Genomic DNA, 16,326 nt, shown 5'->3' with positions numbered 1-16,326 from the left:
AAGTTTCAGGTTGGTTAGAGAAATAGATAGAACACTGTCGCAGGAAACCAGTACAGTTGTCAGGATAGCCATCAAACTTATCAGGTAACGCAAATCTTACCGGGTCAGGTCGTGGGGCAGGGAGAGACCGAATGCACTGTGTCAAATGCTCATTGGTGGCTTGTAGCGTCAACAACTGGTGTTGAAAACCATCCAGCAGATCCTTTTGATACTCGATGGTAGAAAGGAGTTGAGAGACTTCCGGTGGATCCGCACCGGGCGAAGTATTCTGTAAGGAGGATTTAGGCTGAGTGGATTCCATAAGCGGGTCTTTATTATAGGATCTGAGCATAAAATCCAAACAATATTCACAACTCGTGGTCAGGTCACAGGTGTGGGTCAAAACACAGGCAAAACAATCCACTGGCAGACAAATCCAAAACAGTAATCCAAAAACGTGAGTCAAAAGAGCAAAAGCAAAGATCATAACAAGTATCAACAATAGAACAATGAAATAACGCTTAGTAAGGCAGTGAACTGGCAATACTTCGCAAAATGGCAGTGCAAACAAATGACTTATATACAGGGTGACAGGAAATGACAAGACAGGAAATTATGTGGCAGGAACAGGAAATGGCAGAGTTCAATATTCAGGTGAAGACTCCCTCTGGTGGACAGGAGCCTGATCAAATGTTACAGTCATCATGAAATGACGCATAACGTCAATACCAATCAAATCGCACGTTTATTTAAATACAATGTGTGGACTTTTTACACCGATCTCACAGTATTTCGTACATATTTTACTAGGTGGCTTATTCATTCAAATGATCACACCTAACCTAACCCCACCCCTAAGCCTAACCCTCGCAGAAATCATGCTAAATTATGATTTATTGAGTATATACATTTTTTGTGCATGTCCGTTCCCTGGGATCGAACCCATGGTAGAATAATTACATATCAAGATATAACGCAATAATCTACCAACTGAGCTACACGAAATGCAAATCAGAGTGCAAATAAAAGAGTACAAAACATTAATATGAAAACTACCTTTTGCTGATAGCAGTGCAATTGTAGCATACACTCTGATGGGTCATATTTCAGGGATTTTGACAAACAACCTATACGAGCGTACTGGACTTCACTTCCTGTATGTTGTTGGCAGCTGTACTGCGTTTGAGCTCCGTCACTATATTCTTTTCATTGACTATTTTTAACTTAAAAATCAAATTTATACATCATCGTTTCCGTTTATATAACGTGTAAATATATCCTCTATTGTATTCTACAACAAAAACAATCAGAGTGCCTCGCTATCACTAGTTTTATTTTGATCTCCCAGGTCCGTTATTAGCTTTTAGCCCATTAGCATCAGCAAACGTGGTTGCTGCTAACTGCGCTTATATTGCTAATACTCTATTGACACACATTACCACTGCTGTACTCACTGTTACTTGCTTTAATGGCGGATGAATGTCTCCACTCTGTGCAGCTCGAGCTCAAGGCCATGGGGAAGCAGATTCGCGACCTGGAGGAAAGGCAGGCCCAGCTGAGAGAGCGGAGAGCCGCGCTGGAATCATCCCGGGCTGACGCTCACAAGTCCGGGGTAAGTATACAGCGTGCTGTTAACAGTCCCACCAGGCTGATACTCAGGATGTGGACGTCTGTGTCGATCAGCTTGGATCTTTTGAGATCGAATCGCCCGCTGGAGACGGACATGAGCATTTTCCCAGACCTGTTCACTTCTTCTAATCCAATCATCCACAGCAGGCACTTCAGATGGCTCCCCAGACCAGGGAAACAGAGGAGGCTGATATCCAAGAACACATTGGAAGGGGGTAAGCCCAGTTGAAGAGTGAGTGAGGGAATTTTGGGCATACTCTGCCCATGGGAGGAATATGCTCCATTTCTCCTGTACATGGCTACAGTATGATCTCAAGTATCTTCCAATCTCCTGATTAAGACGCTCTACTTGACCATTAGCTTGAGGATGATAGCCAGATGTGAGACTGATGTTGATGTTTAAATGTTTGCAACAGGTTTAACAGGACAGTTGTAACAGCGATGTCCTGATTCACCACAGTAGAAACAGAGTTGATTGAGTAATCTTCTTCTCCGTTCATCAGGTGTTAAGTGAGTTCGTCCAATTTGCATGGCTTCAGAGGGAACAGACTGACATGGTGTTTGCGCAGTAATAGTAGGCACATAAGCGAAGTTAGATTTGGGACTTGGTTGAGTTCGTAAAAGATTGTCAATCTTGATAGCAAGGGTAACAAACTGGGAGAAGTCGAGGGAGTCATCTTTACATAGTAATTCCGCTTGTAATTTAGTAGACAGACTTGAACGAAAGATGTGCTTCAAAGCAACATCATTAAACCCACTTTGTGCTGTGAGAGTGCGAAACTGGATAGCATAGTCAGAAGCTGGCCTGTTGTCTTGGTGTAACTGAGTTAGTTGAGTTGCTGCATCCATGCCCCCAGCAGGATATTGGAAGACATCACGAATCAATTGCGTGAAATAACTATAAGACTGCTGGATATGTGTATCATGATCCCAAACAGCAGTAGCCCACTCTAATGCTTTCCCGGTAAGCAAGGTCATGATAAATGAACACTTTGTATGGTCTTGGTGATAAGTTTCAGGTTGGTTAGAGAAATAGATAGAACACTGTCGCAGGAAACCAGTACAGTTGTCAGGATAGCCATCAAACTTATCAGGTAACGCAAATCTTACCGGGTCAGGTCGTGGGGCAGGGAGAGACCGAATGCACTGTGTCAAATGCTCATTGGTGGCTTGTAGCGTCAACAACTGGTGTTGAAAACCATCCAGCAGATCCTTTTGATACTCGATGGTAGAAAGGAGTTGAGAGACTTCCGGTGGATCCGCACCGGGCGAAGTATTCTGTAAGGAGGATTTAGGCTGAGTGGATTCCATAAGCGGGTCTTTATTATAGGATCTGAGCATAAAATCCAAACAATATTCACAACTCGTGGTCAGGTCACAGGTGTGGGTCAAAACACAGGCAAAACAATCCACTGGCAGACAAATCCAAAACAGTAATCCAAAAACGTGAGTCAAAAGAGCAAAAGCAAAGATCATAACAAGTATCAACAATAGAACAATGAAATAACGCTTAGTAAGGCAGTGAACTGGCAATACTTCGCAAAATGGCAGTGCAAACAAATGACTTATATACAGGGTGACAGGAAATGACAAGACAGGAAATTATGTGGCAGGAACAGGAAATGGCAGAGTTCAATATTCAGGTGAAGACTCCCTCTGGTGGACAGGAGCCTGATCAAATGTTACAGTCATCATGAAATGACGCATAACGTCAATACCAATCAAATCGCACGTTTATTTAAATACAATGTGTGGACTTTTTACACCGATCTCACAGTATTTCGTACATATTTTACTAGGTGGCTTATTCATTCAAATGATCACACCTAACCTAACCCCACCCCTAAACCTAACCCTCGCAGAAATCATGCTAAATTATGATTTATTGAGTATATACATTTTTTGTGCATGTCCGTTCCCTGTGATCGAACCCATGGTAGAATAATTACATATCAAGATATAACGCAATAATCTACCAACTGAGCTACACGAAATGCAAATCAGAGTGCAAATAAAAGAGTACAAAACATTAATATGAAAACTACCTTTTGCTGATAGCAGTGCAATTGTAGCATACACTCTGATGGGTCATATTTCAGGGATTTTGACAAACAACCTATACGAGCGTACTGGACTTCACTTCCTGTATGTTGTTGGCAGCTGTACTGCGTTTGAGCTCCGTCACTATATTCTTTTCATTGACTATTTTTAACTTAAAAATCAAATTTATACATCATCGTTTCCGTTTATATAACGTGTAAATATATCCTCTATTGTATTCTACAACAAAAACAATCAGAGTGCCTCGCTATCACTAGTTTTATTTTGATCTCCCAGGTCCGTTATTAGCTTTTAGCCCATTAGCATCAGCAAACGTGGTTGCTGCTAACTGCGCTTATATTGCTAATACTCTATTGACACACATTACCACTGCTGTACTCACTGTTACTTGCTTTAATGGCGGATGAATGTCTCCACTCTGTGCAGCTCGAGCTCAAGGCCATGGGGAAGCAGATTCGCGACCTGGAGGAAAGGCAGGCCCAGCTGAGAGAGCGGAGAGCCGCGCTGGAATCATCCCGGGCTGACGCTCACAAGTCCGGGGTAAGTATACAGCGTGCTGTTAACAGTCCCACCACGTCTACTCCGTGTGTTTCTGTGCACAGGCCCGGTGCACCCAGGACGCGATCTTCCCAGATGTCCTTCACTGCGATGCCGGGACACCACGGACCCTGGGTGCATCCACAGCGGAGGACGCGAGTCGGGTCCCGGGCGACGACTTCTCCCCCTCCTGCCTTCGAGATCTCCATCCGCTGTGATCATCGAAGACTCCATCGTCCGACACGTAAGTGCTACGTTAGCCGAAGGTAAAGTGCACACTCATTGTTTGGCTGGTGCTCGTGTTCTCGATGTTTCTGCGCAGATACCCGCGATCCTGAAGGCCGACGAGAGCCCCAGAGCGGTCGTGCTTCACGCCGGGGTTAACGACACCATGCTTAGGCAGACGGAGATGCTGAAGAGGGACTTCAGGAGCCTGATCGAGACGGTTCGCAGCATGACGCCCGCGGCGACGATCATCGTGTCAGGACCACTGCCCACATATCGACGAGGACACGAAAGGTTCAGTAGACTTTTTGCTTTAAATGAATGGATGTTGTCATGGTGTAAAGAACAGAAACTGCTATTTGTTAATAACTGGAATCTTTTCTGGGAGCGTCCTAGGCTGTTTCGCGCTGATGGATTACACCCCAGCAAAATCGGAGCGGAGCTGCTTTCTGACAACATCTCCAGGACACTTCGCTCCTTGTGAATAGTAAGTCAATTCTCAAATAACCATTATGATGAGTTTTGTTCCACCCGCTTAAATGATAAAAGTACTTGCACTGTAAAAACTATTAAGACTATTAAGTGTCTGTTCCCCGAATAGTGAGGTCAAAATATAAATATAATGTAGGATCTAGAAAAAATCTTATCGCAATTAAACCAGAAAAATTTAAAGTAAATGAACAAAAACCATTTTTAAAGTTTGGGCTCATAAATATTAGATCACTCACACAAAAAGCAGTTATTGTAAATTAAATTATCACAGATAATAGTTTTGATGTACTCTGCTTGACTGAAACTTGGCTAAAACCAAATTATTATTTTGGTCTAAATGAGTCTACTCCACCAAACTACTGTTATAAGCATGAGCCCCGTCAGACTGGTCGTGGCGGAGGTCTTGCAACAATATATAGGGCCCTATTTTAACTATCCGGAATTTAAGTGTCAAAGCGCGAAGCGCAAGTAACTTTGTGGGCGGGTCTCGGCGCTGTTGCTATTTTCCCGGCGGGATAAATGGCTCTTGCGCCCGGCGCAAATCTAAAATGGGTTGGTCTGAAGTAGCTTCATTATTCATAGGTGTGGTTTGGGGCGTAACGTGAAATGAACCAGAGTTTCATCCAACATTCCCTTCAAAAGCTGATGCGCAAGTTCCATTATGGATTGCTATTATTATGGCTTATTTACCAGGCGCACACCAGGAGCGGTTCACAGCCGAGGAGACTGATGTTCTTGTAAGAGCAGTGAAAGACAGAGAAGTTGTGTTGTATGGGGATGGGAGAATAATTAGCCTGAATAATTTGTAAGCTAGATTTATGCCTATTTTTTTCACATCTTCGTGGAACACCACAATGATTTCCGTCATCTCATGTGTTAATATTTTTTTTAGTGTAACAATTTATGATTTGCAAAATAACTGTTGCATCTGTGTAGATTACATGAGCAAAGTGTATGCGCGTTGTGCACGTTGTGTACATTATGGTCAAGCATGCGCCCTTAAAATAGCATAATGAACAACGCGCAACGCGCCACTGACTTTAGACTAGGTTTTTTCTGGTCAGTTGCGCAATTGTTTAATGGAACAGCAAAATAGCTCCAGGGATTGTTTGCACCGGAACACGCCTCCTTTTTTGCGCTGAACCGCCTAGGGAGGGCAAGTTCATTCACTAGTTTAGCGACGTGCTTCTGTGGAGGGAAAAGTGCGCTTTGCGCGGGTGCAAAATAGGAATGACACATGCGTTGGTGTACAAAGTCAATTGCGCTGGGTGCAAGATAGGGCCCATAGTGATATTCTCAACGTTACCCAGAAAACAGGATACAGGTTTAACTCTTTTGAAATACTTCTGCTAAATGTTACACTGTCAGACATGCAAAAGAAATCTAATGTATCTCTTGCTCTGGCTAGTGTGTATAGACCACCAGGGCCGTATACAGAATTCCTAAAAGAATTTGCAGATTTCCTCTCAGACCTTCTAGTTACAGTTGATAAGGCGCTAATCATGGGAGATTTTAATATTCACGTTGATAATGCAAATGATGCATTAGGACTTTACTGACCTAATAAACTCTTTTGGAGTCAAGCAAAATGTCACCGGGCCCACTCATCGTTTTAATCATACACTAGATTTAATTATATCGCATGGAATCGATCTTACTGCTATAGATATTGTACCTCAAAGTGATGATATTACAGACCATTTCCTTGTATCGTGCATGCTACGTATAACTGATATTAACTATATGTCTCAGCGATACCGTCTGGGCAGAACTATTGTTCCAGCCACCAAAGAAAGATTCGCAAATAACCTGCCTGATCTATCTCAACTGCTATTTGTACCCCAAAATACACATGAATTAGACGAAATTACTGACAACATGGGCACTATTTTCTCTAATACATTAGAAGCTGTTGCCCCCATCAAATTGAAAAAGGTTAGAGAAAAACGTACTGTACCATGGTATAACAGTAATACTAACTCTCTCAAGAAAGTAACTCGTTGAACGCAAATGGAGAAAAACTAACTTAGAAGTTTTTAGAATTGCATGGAAAAACAGTATGTCCAGCTATAGACAGGCTCTAAAAACTGCTAGGGCAGAGCATATACACAAACTCATTGAAAATAACCAAAACAATCCAAGGTTTTTATTTAGCACAGTGGTTAAGTTAACAAATTACCAGACGCCACCTGATTCAAATATTCCACCAACGTTAAATAGTAATGACTTTATGAATTTCTTAGAAACAAAATAGCGAATGTAGATTCTACAGCGTCTAACACTTCAGTTTCCCAAAAATAAACTGCAGTGCTTTACAAATATAGGACAGGAAGAGCTAAATAAACTTATCACTGTATCTAAACTAACAACATGTTTATTAGATCCTGTACCCACTAAATTACTGAAAGAGCTGTTACCTGTAGCCGAAGAACCGCTTCTCAATATCATTAACTCGTCGTTATCTTTAGGTCACGTCCCAAAACAATTGAAGCTGGCGGTTATCAAGCCTCTTATTATTAAGAAATCAAAACTAGATCCTAGTGTACTGGCAAATTATAGGCCTATTTCAAATCTTACATTTATGTCTAAAATTTTAGAAAAAGTTGTGTCTGCTCAATTGAGCACCTTCCTGCATAAAAATGATCTGTATGAAGAATTTCAGTCAGGTTTTAGGCCCCACCATAACACTTGTTAAAATTACAAATGACCTGCTCCTTGCGTCAGATCAAGGCTGCATCTCATTTCTAGTCTTACTTGATCTTAGTGCTGCGTTCGACACCATAGATCATGACATACTCATAGATCGATTACAAAACTATACAGGTATTCAAGGGCAGGCTCTGAGATGGTTTAGATCCTACCTGTCTGATCGCTACCATTTTGTTTACTTAAACGGGGTGTCATCTCATTTATCATCAGTAAAATATGGAGTGCCACAAGGATCCGTCCTAGGTCCCCTTCTATTTTCAATATACATGTTGCCCCTTGGTAATATTATTAGAAAATACGGAATTAGCTTCCACTGTTATGCTGATGATACTCAGTTATATATCTCAACGAGACCAGATGAAACTTCCCAATTATCTAAGCTAACAGAGTGTGTTAATTAAATAATTTTCTCCAATTAAATTCAGATAAGACAGAGATATTAATTATTGGACCAAAAAACACTACACAGAATCTTATAGATTACAATCTGCAACTAGACGGATGTACTTTTACTTCCTCTACAGTCAGAAATCTGGGTGTTATATGAGACAGCAATTTGTCTTTTGAAAATCATATTTCCAATGTTACACAAACTGCATTCTTCCATCTTAGAAACATTGCCAAGCTACAAAACATGTTATCTGTTTCTGATGCAGAAAAGCTAGTTCATGCATTTATGACCTCTAGACTGGACTATTGTAATGCACTTCTAGGTTGTTGTCCTGCTTCGTCAATAAACAAGCTACAGGTAGTCCAAAATGCAGCAGCTAGAGTCCTTACGAGGTCAAGAAAATATGATCATATTACCCCAATTTTACAGTCTCTGCACTGGCTACCTATTAAGTTCCGTATCCGTTATAAATTATCATTACTTACCTATAAGGCCCTAAATGGTTTAGCTCCTGCGTACCTAACTAGCCTTCTACCACGCTACAACCCATCACGCACCCTAAGGTCACAAAATGCTGGACTTTTGGTAGTTCCTAGGATAGCAAAGTCCACTAAAGGAGGTAGAGCTTTCTCACATTTGGCTCCCAAACTCTGGAATAGCTTTCCTGATAATGTTCGGGGTTCAGACACACTCTCTCTGTTTAAATCTAGATTAAAAACACATCTCTTTTGCCAAGCATACGAATTTTTATTCATTAGCTTGGGTTAAACTAATTTTACTTTGTTGGATCAGCAGCTATGCTAATGATGTCTCTATTTTGTTTCTATATTTTGCCACGGGATTTACATCCCGTGGTAACTAGGATTTACACAAGCTCCAGTCTGGATCCAGAACACCTGAGAAGAGATGATGCTGACCCTCAGAGGACCCCAGATGATGCTAACCTTGAATCAACAAACAGAACTAACAATTATTGCTAAATGTGTGACTGCATCATATAATAACTATTAATTACTAATATTGATAGTTCATCGTCTAGCTGATTACGTCTTGTATTATTATTATTTTATTTTTTATTTTTTCTAAAATCCTGTCAAACGTGCACAAACTACTAGCTACTAATAAATATTGTAGAAACATAATTTTCTGTAAAGTTGCTTTGTAACGATTTGTATTGTAAAAAGCGCTATACAAATAAACTTGAATTGAATTGAAAAATTGAATTGGTTGGAGGACAGAATGGAACTTGCTCATCAATGTCTTCAGGATCACTAAGACCAGGGGTCTTATCAACCTTGCGTACGCACAAAAACTTTGCGTACGCCAGCTTTTACGCTCACGGTCGGATGTACTAACAGTGAAATTAACGCAAGAATGTGCGTTCCTCCAAGCCAATTTCATGTCTGGTGTACGTTCATTTCTCATTGTTTTTGTCCGTTGGCGACTCTTACAGGCAATAAAGTGAAGTTGCAAACATTCCACAACAAATTGTTCTACAAGTCTCGCACCACCACCTGTGGGAAGCATTGCAATTAATTTGCAATTTATAAAATAATTGACATATATTGTCACACGAGCCTTATTATAATTATATAAATTATGCAATTAAATAATAACATATAAAAGCATAACGGTTGAAACAACCCTTAGTCTATGGCAATAGCAGCGTTGGCCTTATTAGAGGACATTGCTAATGGCAGAATCAGAAGAGAACGAGTTTTTAGGGACCACAATGATTTTCCCTTGCAGGTGCTGACAACACTTGGTTTCCTGGCAACTGGTTCTTTCCAAAGGGAACTGGCAGACCGCTCAGGATTAAGCCAGTCGTCTTTGAGCCGGGCAATGCCAGCGGTATGGGACAGGATCATCCGCATGTCTACCAGGTATATCAGGTTCCCATATTATGCAGTTGACCAGCCAAACATTAAAATGCAATTTGCAGCGATAGCCGGTTTTCCTAATGTTATCGGAGCGATCGACTGCACACACATTGCTATAAAGGCGCCATCTGAAGAATAATTTGCATATGTGAATCGGAAACATTTCCATTCAATAAATGTGCAGATAATATGTGATGCACAAATGCGCCTAACAAATATTGTGGCAAGGTGGCCTGGGTCAACCCATGATTCATACATCCTTACAAACAGCATGGTTGGGATGAGGCTCCAAGCTGGCAGGGTGCGTGATGGGTGGCTTCTTGGTAAGTGCCTTTAAAGTTATGATCCTATCTAATTGTAGTTTTTTTTTTTTTTTTTTGCATATAATTATTAATTAACCCTTCAGGAGACCGCGGTTATCCACTAAAGACGTGGCTTTTAACCCCCCTCACCAACCCACAAACTGACAGAGAGCGCAGATACAATAATGCCCATTCTCGCACTCGTTCAGTTGTAGAGCGGGCGATTGGGCAGCTGAAATGTCGGTGGCGCTGCCTTGACAGGACTGGGGGGATGTTGTTATACCGCCCTGACAAGTTGTGCCGCATTGTGCTGGCCTGTGGTGTGCTGCACAATGTCGCGCATAGGCATGGCATACCACTTGGTGAGGTGGCAGCACCGCCAGATGACCCCGACCCAGGACCAATTTATGTGCAGCCCAACCAACAAGCCGTTCATGCCCGCCAACATGTGATTGCGACAATATAAATGGTAATCAGAGACAAAAGTTCACTTTTTGACCAATTCCTTTAATGAGTGGCTTATGTCTGTGAGTGCGTCAGTGATATTTTTCAGGTGACTGTTAATTTCCCCGATGGCCATAATGATTTGCTGTTGTGACTCCAAAACAGCATGTGTCAAGACGCGACCAGACGGATGGGCGTCAGCACTGGGGAGAGCACTGGAAACGCTGGGCACAGTGGGCGCTGGCTGCTCAGGAGGGGCGGACTCCGAGTGCCCCTCCTGGGAAGTGGATGTTTCGGCTGTTGCGCCATATGGGTCTAAATAAAAAGGCAAATGTTAACTGTAATTTAAGTACGTTCCATTTTTAAGGGGCACACACATTTGCAATAAATGAAATGGATCCGTAAAATCTCTGGTGTATACTTTTGGTTCGCTACACTGAATGCATTTGACAATGAAATATAGGTACGCTATATGTACCAAAGTAAAAACAAATGAGAAATTGGTTACCTTCGTCGCAATCCTGTAAATCGGAGTCTCCCACAGCAGAAGATACTACTCCAGAGAGTAAAGTGTCACCCATAATTGAGGCAACTCTCTGCTCAAAGGGTGTAAGTTCATCGACCCCTTTACCACTGCCTGTCCTGCCCACACTTTGTCGGTGCGCAGCAGTTCTCCGTTTAACGTCCACCTTTATATCAGACCATTTCTTTTTAAGCTCATTTACAGTGCGACTTTCAGATCCCACTGCATTGACGGCTTCAGCCAAACTCTCCCACTCATATTTTTTCATTTTGTTATTAATTCCAGAGGACAACATTCCAAATAAAATATGTTTTCTAGTCTCTACCTCTGATAGTAGCACCTCCAATTCACTTTCCGTAAAGTTTCGTTTCTTGCCGCTTGCCTTAGCCATTTTCTTACTGCTATCTTTTGCCAAAGTGGACTCATTACCATATTTAAAGTGATTTAATTAGGGGAGGAGACTGGGTGGGGCGTTGTGCTCGTGCATGTGCGCTCAATTTTACGTTAATTGGGATGTACAAAGAGAATATGCGTGGAATCCTTCGTACGCAGAGATTCATACATCTGTTTTTTTTTTGCCAATACATCAATGTTTTAGTATGAATTCAACGCAAGTCTTTGTACATGAGGCCCCAGGCCACTAGAAGGCAAGCCTGCAAACTTAAAGGGGTCATATGATGCGATTTCAAGTTTTCTTTTCCTTTGGAGTGTGTTCACACAAAGAAAGAAGGCATAACTTTGTTTCTTGCAATTGAAGTTCATTGAAATTTTTGTAGAGTTTACCCAAAACATTTTTGTTTGTTTGTTTTATGAGAGAAGTCACTGACTTTCTGCGACAGGATTCAGCTCACGTCATTCTCATTCATTCCTATGGGATCCGTGAACAGTGACTGAGTGTCGTATTACTCTAACTGATCTTCAGTGATGTCAAGGCTATAATGTGATTGGTTATTAAGCCAGACTGTACATTATCCGAGCTGACCATTGCGCTTTCACCAATATTACGAAATATAGACCCTCTCATCTCCCGACAAAAAGACATAAGCAGAAGAGGGTTTTTTCAGGGTTGAAGCTGAACTCTGCTGAACTTTGCAGAACTGTGGCTCTTTAGGACTGAACTGAACCCTTGGACCATCTCATGTTCCCTTACTAACAGATTTCGGGAAGGGCCCTTGATGAAAAGATTCAGCTGTTCAGTTTTGTTGGGAACGTCCCTACAAATGATGCCCCCTTACCGAAGTGCCCTTCTAGGGTGAAAAAAAAGCCATTTCTAATGCGCCAAGTATAGGAAGGTCGGAACACCTGGTTTGAAAGAATTGCACCTCGCATAACACCTGTGTTTGACTTTACCCTGATTTGGTAAAAAGACAGAAACTGAATGCACATTACATCTCTATTGTGTTTAATCATCTTCTACAGCTCACCCAAAATATTTTTTTCACTTTAAATATTAGCCCTAATTATGATCACATACTTAGATATTTTATATTATAGATCAATATGTGAATCCTTTGACCAGACTACACATGAGATAAGTTGTGTTGGCACAAATTAATTTAGATGACATCAGATTAGATAGAACTGTATTTTTTTCTAGATTGATTTTGTTATATTTTTCGGAATACGCTTAGAACTGACTTCTTTTACTGTTCAATGTTCAAGGTTCAATAACACATGGCTAAACAGCGCCATCTACAGCAAGAAAATAACTGCATGATAAACCAGTTTTCAATTCTAAATACATAACATTTCCTCCCAAATTAAATCAAGGGTTGTGTAGTATGGAAGAGATAGGATCCAAATGCAAATGAAAGTTAGTTTATTGAGAGAGCAGTGATTACAAGTCTCTTCAAATGGGAACTCAGGTAGCTTCAGGTTATACAGAGATAAATAGTCTCTTTAAACAGGAACACCTGCAGATTGCAGAAAGTCAAAGGAAAGATTACAGGACGGTCTCTGTAGAAGGTCCCCATAAACAGGTCAGTGGCTCTCTCGTGACTCTTGTTTGTGGCTGGAATGCAGCAGGTAATCAGGGAGACCGGCTAGTGAATCTTAGACCTCTCGTCCCCACGTACTGAGCGGCAGCAATGCACAGAGCACTACTCAGGGAGATCGTCGACAGCAGGAGGGCTGAACACAGAGTAGAAGAGAGGTTAATAGACAGTGATATGGTTAGCTGACCTGAACCAGACTGTTGACAGGACTGTGACATGACAAGATGGATACAGCAGGGTTCGTAAATAGCAACCAGCATCATACTCTAACGAAATAATCCAGCAAATGGCAAGAAAACAGGGAACATTAAATAGCAAGCGGGTTAGAGGAGAGAACAGGTGAAACGGATCAGCGAGAAAACAGCTAATGAGAAACAGCTGAAGAGGGAAAAGGGAAAGAGTGGGGTAGTGACCAGCAGAGGGGGGGAAAGGAAAGGAAAAGCCAGAGAGAAGAACCAGACTCATGACAGGTTGTCAAACAAAACAAAAGAAATATTTATTTTCCTGAATCCAACTTTAACCACAACTTAGTGAGCACGTCTTAATCTCCAATATATATATATATTAGAATGCTTTATAACGGTCAGGTGGTTTAGAGAGACGGGTAGGATAACGCTTAATAGTCTCTCCAGTTTGTACAATCCCTGTGGGTGATTGGTCAATGTTGCCTGACTCTGGTGTGTCAATCGTCTTTTCCCCTGTGTTCTCCTGAAGCGGAGGTGCCTGCAAGTTATCAGGGGCAGCAGGAACTTCTGGTTCCATCTGGATTTCAGAGGATTCAGCCCCTTGTTTCAGTAATTGATCTACATGACGTTTCCAGATTCCAGAAGCACCCACGTTAACAACGTAGGAGACAGGTCCCGTTTTGGACATCACCACTCCAGGTATCCATTTTCCCCCCTTTCCATAGTCACGAGCAAGAACGGACTCTCCAACACAAAATTATCTGAACTTAGAGTGTTTTGACATTGTAATTGCTGGGCATCTTGGGATTGACTCACTGTTTTGGCGAGACTACGTTTTAGAAGATCCAGCTGGGTTCTTAGTTTGCGATTGAGGAAAAGCATTGCAGGTGACTCCTTTGTAGTAGCATGCGGAGTGTTTCTGTATGTTAACAGGAATCCATCAAGTCTCTGTTGGATTGGAGCTTACCCTTTTGAAGCTTTTAGTGTCAAGGTTCGTGAATGCACCGCCTCCAGCTGTATTCATGTTACGTCATGTTGATTGTTTCATGTGTGTTTTGCTTAGGTGCTACTCATTCCAACAGCCTATTTAACGCCCTGTCTTTCGTCTCCTGTTTGTCAGATTGTTGTTTGTAGATTCCGTGGCTGATGTCTTGTTCGTGTGTTCCTGCCTTGATTTGTCTCCTGTCTGGTTTCTGTTGGACTCTCGCCTTCACTCACGGATATACTCACCGCACTTGGATTATCACCACCGTCATCGTCATCAGCGCACTCAATCCATCTACTCACCAGTCTGTGCTGCCATCGTGGTTCCTGTATCACCCTCTGACCTTCCATCATCTCATCTACCCAATAAACTCTATTTTACTTGCTATTGTCTCCTGTCTTCCATACAAGTCGTCACAGAACGATCTGACCAACATGGAGGCAGCGAGTATTCAACCATCTGTTCTGGAGGAATTTCTCAGCGCCAGTGTTCGGAGGATGGACTCCCAGGAGCGGAGTCTTAACGACACTGGTCGCGCGGTTCAAGCCCTGGTGACGCAGGTGTCCGAGCTCACCCAGCAATTCCATTTTCTTCGAGCTCCCACTGCGCCACCCACACCGCCCGTTCTCCCGATACCACCAGTGACCGCCTCCCAGCCGGAACCCCGCCTTCCGATCCTGGAAGCATACTCGGGTGAGCCTAGCTTCTGTAGAGCATTTCTAACCCGTTGTGATATGCATTTTTCCATTCAGCCCAGAACATTCTCAAATGAAAGAGCGAAGGTGGCCTTCATTCTAACGTTGCTCTCTGGGAGAGCGGCACTATGGGGGACGGCAGTGTGGGAGAACCAGGACCCATGCTGCGACTCGTTTCAGGCGCTCTCCGCCAAGATGAGGCGGGTCTTTGATCGGGCCGTCGCAGGACAGGAGGCGGCCAGGAGGCTGGCGGAGTTACGCCAGCATGAGAGATCCGTCTCAGACTTTTCGATCGAGTTCCGGACCCTGGCGGCAGAGTGCCACTGGAACGAGGAGGCGCAGTGGGACATGTTCCTGCATGGGCTGGCTGACCGTGTCCAGAGGGAGATCTACGCCCTGGATCTTCCCCCCTCTCTCAATGGACTCATTGAGCTGGCGTTACGGGTCGATGCAAGTCTCACAAGGATGGAGAGGAGGGGTCTACTAAGCACCCCATCCAGGGGACCGGCAGACGTGCGATTGAGCGGCGGGGATGCGGTCTGCCCCGTCTACGATCACGAGCCCATGCAGGTAGGGTGAGCTCGGCTTTCCCGGGAGGAGAAGGAGAGGCGGAGGTCCCTTGGCCTCTGTCTTTACTGCGGGGGAGCCAGACATCAAGCCCATGCCTGTCCGGTAAAAGGCCAAGCCCGGTAGTACGCATGAGGCTACTATCGGGTGGGATCTCCGCCGAGAAGACCTCATCACCATCATCATCTACGCTCCTTCCGGTAAGGCTTCTGTGGTCAGCACAGACACACCACTGTCAAGCACTACTGGACTCTGGGGCAGAAGGTAACTTTATGGACAGTACTTTAGCGCACAAGCTCCACATTCCCCTCAGACCCCTTCCGCACCACATCACGGTCCACGCCCTCACTGGACAGCAACTCCCCACTATTTCTTACATCACTGAAGACATTACACTCATCACCTCTGGCAATCATTCCGAGACTATCTCTTTTCACATCCTTGACTCTCCCCTGGCACCCATTGTCCTCGGGCAACCTTGGCTCCTCCTCCATAACCCCAAAATAGACTGGTCCTCTAACTCCATTCTGTCCTGGTGTTAAAAGTGTCATGAGTCTTGTTTAGTGTCTGCCTGTCCGTCTGTGTCTGTGTCTGTGTTACAGGAGGAGGCGGTGGATTTATCTAACGTGCCCGCTGAGTACCTCCACCTGAAGGAAGTGTTCAGTAAGTATCGAGCTGCTTCTCTTCCTCCGCATCGTCCTTACGACTGTGCCATAGATTTACTGTCA

General features: G+C 43.2%; 1 protein-coding gene across 4 annotated transcripts in view; it reads left to right on the top strand.

Annotated features, from left to right (window-relative positions):
* The window catches only part of LOC127960214 (E3 ubiquitin-protein ligase TRIM39), a 290,581-nt gene that overhangs the window by 204,666 nt on the left and 69,589 nt on the right, over positions 1–16,326 (top strand). Inside the window, exons 1-2 of one of the 4 annotated variants that reach the window (XM_052559817.1) lie at positions 10,475–10,674; positions 10,815–10,998. The exons of the other annotated variants lie outside the window; for them this stretch is intronic. Coding sequence (XP_052415777.1) covers positions 10,672–10,674; positions 10,815–10,998 — 187 coding nt within the window. The 5' untranslated portion in view covers positions 10,475–10,671. Of the gene's footprint in view, positions 1–10,474; positions 10,675–10,814; positions 10,999–16,326 lie in introns of those variants that run through there. 4 annotated transcript variants of the gene reach the window in all.

Source organism: Carassius gibelio, chromosome B6, assembly GCF_023724105.1.
Source record: "Carassius gibelio isolate Cgi1373 ecotype wild population from Czech Republic chromosome B6, carGib1.2-hapl.c, whole genome shotgun sequence".
NCBI classification, from domain to species: Eukaryota; Metazoa; Chordata; class Actinopteri; order Cypriniformes; family Cyprinidae; genus Carassius; species Carassius gibelio.
Note: the sequence above shows the minus strand (reverse complement) of the source record. Positions and strands in the feature narration are given on the sequence as shown.